Source organism: Aquarana catesbeiana, linkage group LG11 (genome assembly GCF_042186555.1).
Source record: "Aquarana catesbeiana isolate 2022-GZ linkage group LG11, ASM4218655v1, whole genome shotgun sequence".
NCBI lineage: Eukaryota > Metazoa > Chordata > Amphibia > Anura > Ranidae > Aquarana > Aquarana catesbeiana.
Genome location: NC_133334.1, coordinates 26,880,971 through 26,891,815, shown reverse-complemented (window position 1 = coordinate 26,891,815; position 10,845 = coordinate 26,880,971). Strand labels below are relative to the sequence as shown.

At 47.2% G+C, this 10,845-nt stretch overlaps 2 protein-coding genes across 2 annotated transcripts in view; one reads left to right on the top strand and one right to left on the bottom strand.

Annotated features, from left to right (window-relative positions):
* SAAL1 (serum amyloid A like 1) overlaps window positions 1–10,845 on the top strand; it is a 165,567-nt gene that overhangs the window by 6,031 nt on the left and 148,691 nt on the right. The window lies entirely within an intron of this gene.
* The window catches only part of LOC141111901 (serum amyloid A-3 protein-like), a 10,652-nt gene continuing 5,744 nt past the window's right edge, over window positions 5,938–10,845 (bottom strand). The window contains exons 3-4 of the mRNA XM_073604112.1: window positions 9,820–9,958; window positions 5,938–6,263 (exon numbers count right to left, since the gene is read on the bottom strand). Of these exons, the coding sequence (XP_073460213.1) occupies window positions 6,101–6,263; window positions 9,820–9,958 (302 nt within the window). The 3' untranslated portion in view covers window positions 5,938–6,100. The remainder of the gene's footprint in view (window positions 6,264–9,819; window positions 9,959–10,845) is intronic.

Below are 10,845 nucleotides of genomic sequence, written 5' to 3'. Positions count from 1 at the left end.
AGTCCATGAGAGATTGCTTTAAAAAAGTCCGGGATTCTTTCCTAAATGTACATAATATAACTGGGTACTGACATTTATAGGTAAAGTTGATCCAGGGAGAATCTGATTGCCTCTCGGGAGATCAGGAAGGAATTTTTTCCTTTGCTGTAGCAAATTGGATCATGCTTTGCTCGGGTTTTTCGCCTTCCTCTGGATCAACTGTGGGTATAGGATTGTGTATATGGGATTGTATGGTTTTTATTTATTTTTTTTAAATGGTAGAACTAGATGGACTTGTCTTTTATCAACCTGACTAACTATGTAACTTTGGTTTTTGTGTTTGTCTGTACTTTCCTAAATAAAAGTGGGCAGGAAAGCCCTGAAAGCTATATCTGGCGTGGAGTAAACTCACTGTTTTGGCGCTACCATTGAGCTTCAGAACCCCCCCGACATGTCACAAGATGTATACATAAATATTTTTCTCCATCTAAACAAATATCACTACAGATAGCAGATTAAGGGCCCATTCACACTTGAGCAAATTTTCAATGACATTTTACCACTTCACAATTCACATGGCAAGTCGTACCCCATTGTTTGCAATGGGACCCGTTCAAATCGGTGCAACTTATAGTGGCAGCAATTTTGAAAAGGTCCCTGCAGTACTTTGGTGTGACTTTTGAGGCGACTTTGGTCCAGGGAATATATAGTTGGATCAAAATCGCATCAAAGTCGCGCTCCAACGTTGCACCAGAAATCATCAGAGAGGAGGAGCTAGGAGTGGCGGTGGGATCGAGCTGCCATAAGTGCATTTTTTGGACTCTTTTAACCACTTTAAGACAGGTCTCTGTCTTCATCCAGTTAGACCATCCCCCACACAGTTAGCAAGCACCTCCTAGGGACACACTTAACCCTTTGATCGCCCTGATGTTAGCCCCTTCCCTGCTGTAACCTAAGTCATAGGCTCCTCACCAAGATTGGAGATGATGCAATGCACCTACCGACCGACACGCTGGGTGCCCCCCGGGGGCGCACACGAGTGGCTTGTTGTGAGGGAGGTCACGTGACGTCCGCTTAGAACAATGGAATAGCAGAATGACGGCTGGGCGTGGGTTTCATTGTTCTGAGTGGTTAAGTGGACTATAATGAGGTTTCTGCAAAAAGCAACAAAAAAAACGCATAAGAGTGAACTATTTAATATGAAAAAAAAAAGTTTTGCCTATAGTAATATTTTAACACAACTGTAATTGTTCCATCTCCCTTTATATTGTAAAGCGGTGGTGGCCACTCCATTAGGATCGCCGCCCCCCTAATCCATGCATCCGGCCCATAATCTACATGCAGGACGACGGACGCATGGATTGTAATGGGTTTTTTCTTTTCTGGTTGTCTTGTTTGCCGCCCCCCCCCCCCCCCCCCAAAAAAAAAAATGGAGCACCAGCCGCCACTGTTGTAAGGTGTAATAAAGAAACTACTTGGTCTCCATTCTTCTCTGTTGGAAGTCCTTTGATTCTCTTTGATAGCTATTGGTACCTATTGGTGCTTTAAATGTATATCCACTCACCGGACACTTTATTAGGTACACCTCGCTAGTCACAGGTTGGACCCCCTTTTACCTTCTTGGTGGCATAGATACAACAAGGTGTTGGAAACGTTCCTCAGAGATTTTGCTCCATAGTCACGAGAGCATTACACAATTGATGCAGATTTGTTGGCTGCACATCCATGATGCCAATCTCCCATTCCACCACATCTCAAAGGTGTTCTATTGGATGGAGATGTGGTGAGTGTGGAGGACATTGGAGTACAGGGACCTCATTGTCCAGTGGTGAGATGATTGGAGCTTTGTGACATGGTGCATTATCCTGCTGGAAGGAGCCATCAGAAGATGGGGACACTGTAGTCATAAAGGGATGGACATGGTCAGCAACAATACTCAGGTAGGTTGTGGTATTGAAACGATGCTCAATTGGTAATAAGGGGCCCAAAGTGTGCCAAGAAAAATATCCCCCCCACCATTACACCCCCACCACCAGTCTGAACCGGTGATACAAGGCAGGATGGATCCATGCACCAAATTCTGACCCCACCATCTGAAATTGAGTCTCATCAGACCAGACAATGTTTTTCCAATCTTCTATTGTCCAATTTTGGTGAGACGGTGAGAATTGTAGCCTCAGTTTCCTGTTCTTAGCTGACAGGAGTGGCACCCGGTGTGGTCTTCTGCTGCTGTAGCCCATCTGATGTGTTGTACGTTCAGAGATGGTATTCTGCATACCTTGGGTGTAACGAGTGGTTATTTACTATACTACTATATTACTATTAACACTGTTGCCTTTCTGTCATCTGGAACCAGTCTGCCCATTCTCACTCTGACCTTAACAAGGCATTTTCCTCCACACAACTGCCGCTCACTGGATTATTTTCTCTTTTTCTGACCATTCTCTGTAAACCCGAGAGACGGCTGTGTGTGAAAACCCCAGTAGATCAGCAATTTTTGAAATACTCAGACCAGCCCGTCTGTCACAAACAACCATGCCATGTTCAAAGTCACTTAAATCCCCTTTCTTCCCCCATTCTGATGCTCGATTTGAACTTCAGCAAGTCGTCTTCACCACAAGTAGATATCTAAACGCATTGAGTTGCTGCCATGTGATTGGCTGATTAGCAGTTTGTGTCATCAAGCAACAAATGTACCTAATAAACTGGCCGGTGAGTATATATATATATATATATATGTATAGGTACACTCTTTTAGTCTGGGCTAATGACAATGAACGAGATAAGTCGGGGGTTCTGGGTTTCCACAAACTTTCTGTTAGCAAGTAACTCTGACAGGCCTTATTATGGTAATAGAGGCGGGCGGAGACGCGAAGTCCGCCTGTGGAGGAGTTTTGTCCTCTACGGCTCCCGTACAGCCTGAAGGGTCATGTGACGCCCAGCGCCCGCCTCCTCGGGATCATGTGACGCCCAGTGCCCGCCTCCTCGAGAATCATGTGACGCGCAGCGCCGGCCTCCTCGAGAATCATGTGACGCGCAGCGCCCGCCTCCTCAGGATCATGTGACGCGCAGCGCCCGCCTCCTCGAGAATCATGTGACGCGCAGCGCCCGCCTCCTCCAGAATTATGTGACTCACAGCGCCCGCCTCCTCAGGATCATGTGACGCGCAGCGCCCGCCTCCTCAGGATCATGTGACGCGCAGCGCCCGCCTCCTCGAGAATCATGTGACGCGCAGCGCCCGCCTCCTCTAGAATCATGTGACTCGCAGCGCCCGCCTCCTCAGGATCATGTGATGCGCAGCGCCCGCCTCCTCAGGATCATGTGAGCGGGGATAATGAGAAGTGACGTCAGAGCCGGAGAGCGGAGTGATGGGTGAGTGAAGGAGAAATGAGGGAGGGAAATTCAAAGCGGAGAGTCCGCACCGTACACCGGACCGCTGTGTGGACTGTATTGTGCTCTGTATGACCGGGCCGCCCAACTTCCTGCTGTCTGTGTCCCCACAGGGGACATTCACCTCCCTGTGTCCTGCTGTCACTGCAATAGAAATTGATGGGGGAACCCCCCAACTTAATTCTCAGTTGTCACCAGAGCAGGAAGAGAGGGGAAATCTGGTAATGGGGGACACAGGTTTTAATAATCAATGTCTCAGCTCCCCACACAGCATACAATCTGATTGTACGATCTCCTCCAGATCCGCCATCAGCAGTGCAGCACAGGGGACCCCGCCTGATTGGATGATAATTGGCCATCTCTTAGCCTCCCCTCCCCCTCTGCTCATCTGTCCCAACACTGAACCCCCCCCCCCCCCCTCTTCTGTCCCACCTATGATCCACTCCTGCTCATCTGCCCCAGCGCTGTACCCCCTGCTCAGCTATGATATGCAGAGTGGTGAAAGGAAGCAGAGATAAGACACATCTACCCTGTCCTGACACATTCATCCTGCTGATCCACCTCTCACATCCAGGCCACGTGCTTGTATGGGATGTATGGGATGTATGGGATGAGTGTGATGTATAGGATGTATGGGATGTGTGTGATGAGTGTGGGTGTGTGTGATGTATGGGATGAGTGTGGTGTATGGGATGTGTGTGATGTGTGTGATGTATGGGATGAGTGTGGTGTATGGGATGTATGGGATGTATGGGATGAGTGTGATGTATGGGATGTATGGGATGTATGGGATGAGTGTGATGTGTGTGATGTATGGGATGAGTGTGATGTGTGTGATGTATGGGATGAGTGTGATGTATGGGATGTATGGGATGTATGGGATGAGTGTGATGTGTGTGATGTATGGGATGTATGGGATGAGTGTGATGTATGGGATGAGTGTGATGTATGGGATGTGTGTGATGTATGGGTGTGTGTGGTGTGTGTGTGATGAGTGTGATGTATGGTATATGTATGGAGTGTGTGGGATGTATGGGATGTGTGTGATGTATGGATGAGTGGGATGTATGGGAAGTATGTGATGTATAGGATGTGTAGGATGAGTGTGGTGTGTATGTGATGTGTGGGATGTATAGGATGAGTGTGGTGTGTGTGGCATGTATGGGATGGATGAGTGTGGGTTGTGTGTGATGTGTGGGATATGTATGGAGTGTGTGGGATGTATGAGATGTATGTGATGTGTGTGATGTATGGGATGTATGGGATGTCACATACAAGCACCTGGAATGGATGCTCAATGATGAGCTCAGGTCGGGGCATTTTCTGAAATCAGTGGGCAGCCTGTGTGCAGATCATAAGTTGGGCCCCCGTAGCTGAGAAAAAAGTGCGGCGCTCGCTCTGCGCACAGGAAAAGTTGGGTGTGATTTTTCAATGCTCTGAATACTGGCTGTGGCTAAAGCCTCGTACACCCGATCGGATTTTCAGACGGGAATTGTGTGATGACAGGCCGCTGGCCTAAAATCCGACCGTGTGTACGCTCCATCGGACAATTGTCGGATTTTCCGCAGTACTGAGCTCCCCCCCCACCATTATTATCCTGAGCTCCCCCCCACCATTACTGTCCTGAGCCCCCCAATATTGTCCCGAGCTCCCCCCATCATTACTGTCCTGGTACCCCATCACTGTCTTGAGCTCCCCCCACCATTACTGTCTTGAGACCCACATTATTGTCCTGAACCCCCCCACCATTATTATCCTGAGCTCCCTCCACCATTACTGTCCAGAGCACCCCAATATTGCCCCGAGCTCCCCCCATCATTACTGTCCTGAACCCCCTGCGTTATTTTGACAATTGGGTGGTCGTGCAACACTGTACCCACATAAAATTGATTTCACCCCCCCACAGCTTTCTTTTGGTGGTATTTGATCACTTCCTGTGGTCTTCATTTTTTGTGCTATAAACAAAAAAAAGAGCGACATTCTGCTGTGTGCGAGCCCCCCCCCCCCCCCCCCCCCCCCCCCCCCCAGACCTGGAAGTGCAGAATCAAATACAGGTATGTGATTCTGCCTAGAGGAAATGTGCGTGGGGCGGTCAGCATCTGGTTAAACGCAGGACGAACGCATATGCAAGAAGAATGAATGTGTTTCAGTGAGCCTCGTTTTACCTCCACTGCGGTGCTTTCACATGAGTTTTAAAAAAAAAATAAGCATGCTGCATTTTTTTTCTTCAGATGAATGCACTGCAAACACATGTAACAAAAAATAATGCAAAAAAAAATGCACCACAAATGCATGTAAACGTGCATAGAGAACCGCACATGGGATTGCAACGCTAATGAGCCCCTAATTAGTGCGTTTTTCAAGTCACATGTTCATCTCCCCCATGTTCCTGCAGGAAGAACGCTTTGTAAGATGTGTCTTGTGTTGCATTATTTTAGTGCAACTTATTAACAATGTGCTAAAAGTGCATAATGCATGTTGAGGAAAGCGCACATGTGTTTCCTCTTGCGTTGGTGTGATCGGGCCCCAGACCTGGAATAGGTAATAACCTGAAGAATGAGCCTGGCATTGATGATATGTAAATATTTATTATTTATATGCAGATATGAAACGTTTCTATAATTCTGGATAATATTTGTACAATGTAACATTTTGCATCATTCCGGTCTTGTGGGTTCAGCAGCGTTTCCTGTCCATTGATTGGTTATTGATTGTTCTCGTAGTTGTGATGTCAGATGATCGGAAGGCGGGGCTTAGTATTTGTTGGGTAGCCCCGCAGGCCTGTAGTGATTGGGGTCACCTCCGTTCCTCCCCCAGTGATTGGCTTCCTGGTCCAGCCGGCTGTCCTCCGCTCCTCTGCCGCTGCCTCGCGTCTGGACGGCTTCTCTTCATTGCTAGAGAAAGATGGAGACCAGAGTCAGCACACACCGGGGGGGGAGGGGTTAATTAATAGATATCAGATCATTGACTGATCGACCTGTCTGATGTCCTAAGCCATTAGTCTCCAAACTGTGGCCCAGGGGCCGGATGTGGCCCTTTTAATTGTTTTTATCTGGCCCTTGGGACAATAGTTCATCCTCTGGCGCCCACAAAGGGGCACATTCCCCCCACAAAAGGGCACAATCCCCCCCCCTCACTGGCGCCCACAAAGGGGCACAATCCCCCCCCCTCCACTGGCGCCCACAAAGGGGCACAATCCCCCCCCCCCCACTGGCGCCCACAAAGGGGCACAATCCCCCCCCCCACTGGCGCCCACAAAGGGGCACAATCCCCCCCCCCCCACTGGCGCCCACAAAGGGGCACAATCCCCCCCCCCCACTGGCGCCCACAAAGGGGCACAATCCCCCCCCCCCACTGGCGCCCACAAAGGGGCACAATCCCCCCCCCCCACTGGCGCCCACAAAGGGGCACAGTCCCCCCCACTGATAACAATGGGGCTCAGTTGCTCCATGTGACACCAAGTATGGGGCATGATTTTACCAATGACAATTTCTCCCACTGACACCAAACATGGAGCATTGTTTACTCCCACTGATGCAGGGACATTTTCTACTTCCAATGTTCAAAGTCCGGCCCCTCTGAAGTCAGAAGGACAGTAAACTGGCCCCTCATTCAGAAAGTTGGGAGACCCCTGTCCATGAGAGGGCTTTGTGAGCCTTAACCCATTCCTGCCCGCCCAACACTGGACTCCTATGACATGTTTATCATTTTTTTCTCACACAAATAGAGCTTTCTTTTGGTGGTATTTAACCACTTTAAGACTAAGCCTTTCTTCTGACACTTGTTGCTTGCAAGTTAAAATCAGTATATTTTGCTAGAAAATTACATAGAGCCCCCAAACTATATATATATACTGTATTTGCGCAGCGGTCTTTCAAATGTAATTTTTATTTTTTTGGGGGGAAAAAATACACTTTCATGAATGGGGGGAAAAAAAAAAACAAAACCCTAAAGTTAGGCCAATTTTGTTGTAAAATGTGAAAGATGACATTATGCTGAGTAAATAGATACTTAACATATCACGCTTTAAAATTGCGCACACTCGTGGAATGGCGCCAAACTTCGGTACTTAAAAACATCCATTAGAGGATGCTTTAAAATTTAGGTCACCAGCTTAAAGTTACAGAGGAGGTCTTGTGCTAGAATTATTGCTCTCGCTATAATGTTTGCGGCGATGGCTCACATGTGTAGTACGAACGCTGTTTACATATGCGGGCGCAACCTACGTATGTGAGCATGAGGGGACGGGGAGCTTTTAATTTTTTTGTATTAGTTTTTTTTTTTTTTTTTTCTACACTGTCCCTTTTTTAATTTCTTTTTGATCACTTTTTATTCCTATTACAAGAAATGTAAACACCCCTTGTAATAGAAATAAGGATGACCGGTCCTCTTTAGGGTCGGTTCACACTGGGGCAACACGACTTCAGCGCGACTTTGTACCGCGACTTCAACGCGGCTTCAGCGCGACTTCAGCAAATTACAAGGCGACTTGAAGTCGCCTCCATGACAGGCGACTTCGCCTGTGGCCAATCAGCTCTCTGGGAGGGAGGGGGGGAGGGAGGGGTTTTCCCTGCAAAGTCGCTTGACTTTACAGAGAGATCCGACTTGGAGGCGACTTCCATTGATTTCTATGGTACAGGTCGCCTACCAAGTCGGATCAAAGTAGTACAGGGAGTACGCTCTGAAGTCGGAGCGACTTCAGTAGCGTCTATTAAGACGCTAGCGTTCACTCCCATTGAAACTATTTCTGGGGCGACTTGGGGCGACTTGAGGGCGTACAAGTCGGATCCCAAGTCGCCCCAGTGTGAACCGAGCCTTAGACATCTGGGGTCAGACCCCACACATCTCCTCTGACCTGGAAAGCATGGAATGACATGGAGAAAAAAAGAATCTCTGCTTTCCAGGAAAAAAAAAAAAACTGGCAGTATTTACATCTACCTGAGCCCGTGTTTTTGTCAGATTTGGCGACCCGTCACAATTTGTAACGGAAGTGACGTTCCGTCGTCACCATCTTGCTACACCCCACACTCCTCAACAGTAAGGATACAGTGAGAAGGCAGCAAGCGGACATCTTGTTACACCCACCGGAGTCTTACATTTCACACTTATTTTTAACAGTAAACGGAGCTTATATAGTGAAATACAGGATTTAGAAATCTGACGGACTGTTTAGATGTTCAATTTTAACCCCTTAAAGAGGAGGGCCCATCAAAAAAAAAAAAAAAATTAAAAGTCAGCAGCTACAAATACTGCAGCTGCTGACTTTTAATTGGACACTTACCTGTCCCAGGGTCCAGCGATGCGGGGGATCGAAGCCCCGCTCGTCTCCCCCTCCGTTCAGCGGCGCCGGCATTGCAACTGTGGGCGCCGGGCTGTGGCTTCACAGCCTGGCACCCACTGCGCATGCGCGAGGGGCGCCGCACGCCGTGATTGGCCGCTCAGTCACCTGGGACCTGTAATGGGTCCCAGATGATTGACAGGAGGGGGGGGAGCAGAGCTGAGCCCTTCCTGTGCTGAGGGGGAAGTGATGTCACCAGCCCAGGCACTGGAAGAGGCAGACTACAAGGGACCCCCTAGCAACAGCCATTTAGAGGTAAGTAAAAAAAAAAAAAAAAATATTCAAATGTTTTTTTTAATTTTTTTTAGGCACAATCATTACTTTTTTTTTTTTTTTTTTTTAGGGTGGAACACCACTTTAAGGACCGGGCCTCTTTTTGAGATGTGTTTACAAGTTAAAAACTGTTTGTTTTTTTGTTTTTTTTTTTGCTAGAAAATTACTTAGAACCCCCAAACATATTTTTCTTTTCTAACACCCTAGAGAATAAAATGGCAGTTGTTGCAATACTTTATGTGTGTGTATATATATATATATATATATATATATATATATATATATATTATGTTTTGGGGGTTCCAAGTAATTTTCTAGCAAACAAAAAAGTAGATTTTTACATGTAGAAGTGAAGTGGCAGTAATGGCCCGGGGGGGTACGAAGTGGTTAAAGCAACCTGTCAAGTAAAAAAAAAAAATTGTTTTAATTAAAAAATAAATAAATAAATGTTCCTCTGTTTACCCCTTAATTTTCTCTAATCAGACTTTATTAACTCTTTTATTCTCCTCCCATTTATTTTATAAACTATTAATAATTAAAACTTGTTTTTTTTGTTTTCTCTGTTCCTTTATATTTTTACACCTTTAACATATATTTACACATTTCACATTGGGAAAAAAAGTGCAAAAAAAAAAAAGTATCGGTACTCGTAAAAAAAAAAAATGGTATTGGTGCATCTCTATTTGTCAGTCAAACTATCACAGCACTGAAAGCTGTGTCTGGGTAATGAAGGGGTATTACAGGCTGGTACTCGGGTGGTTGGTGAAGATATTTTTGCACACTCGGCACGTTTCCTCCACCGTCGGCCTCTCCTCGGCCTCCTATAACTGCTCTCTTACCTTATAACCTTGGCAGCCCAAGACCCGCCTGGTCCTCGCTGTGCAGCATCGTAGTTCCCCCGAGCGTGGAAATACTTGTCTGAATTTTTGTAGTTGGCTTCTCTCATATCCCTGTAGGCTCTGTACATGTCACGGGACCCTGAAACACACAGGAGGTACTGAAATGAGTCTTATATTCTGCTGACAACAGGCCTGAGGGCTCTGGAGATGAGTACTGAGGCTGTGATGTTTATAGGAATCTACACTATATTGTCAAAAGTATCGGGACGCCAGCCTTTACACTCATCCCAGTTTTAGTCCGTAGGGTTCAATATTGAGTTGGCCCACCCTTTGCAGCTATAACAGCTTCAGCTCTTCTGGGAAGGCCGTCCACAAGGTTTAGGAGTGTGTCTATGGGAATGTTTGACCATTCCTCCAGAAGCGCATTTGTGAGGTCAGGCACTGATGTGGATGGGAAGGCCTGGCTTGCAGTCTCCTCTCTAGTTCATTTCAAAGGGGTTATGTCGGGTTGAGGTCAGGACTCTGTGCAGACCAGTCAAGTTCCTCCACCCCAAACTCGCTCATCCATGTCTTTATGGGCCTTGCTTTGTGCACTGGTCCAAATCATTTGGTGGAGGGGGGATTATGGTGGGAGGTTGTTTTTTTCAGGGGTTGGGTTTGGCCCCTTCGTTCCAGTGAAGGGAACTCTTAAGGCGTCAGCATACCAAGACATTCTGGACAATTTCATGTTCCCAACTTTGTGGGAACAGTTTGGGGACGGCCCCTTCCTGTTCCAACATGACTGCGTACCAGTGCACAAAGCAAGCTCCATAAAGACATGGATGAGGGAGTTTGGGGTGGAGGAACTTGGGCCAAGCCCAACCCCTGAAAAACAACTCCCCACCATAATCCCCACTCCACCAAATGATTTGGACCAGTGCACAAAGTAAGGTCCATAAAGACGTGGAGGAACTTGACTGACCTGCACAGAGTCCTGACCTCAACCCGATAGAACACCTTTGGGATGAATTAGAGTGGAGACTGTGA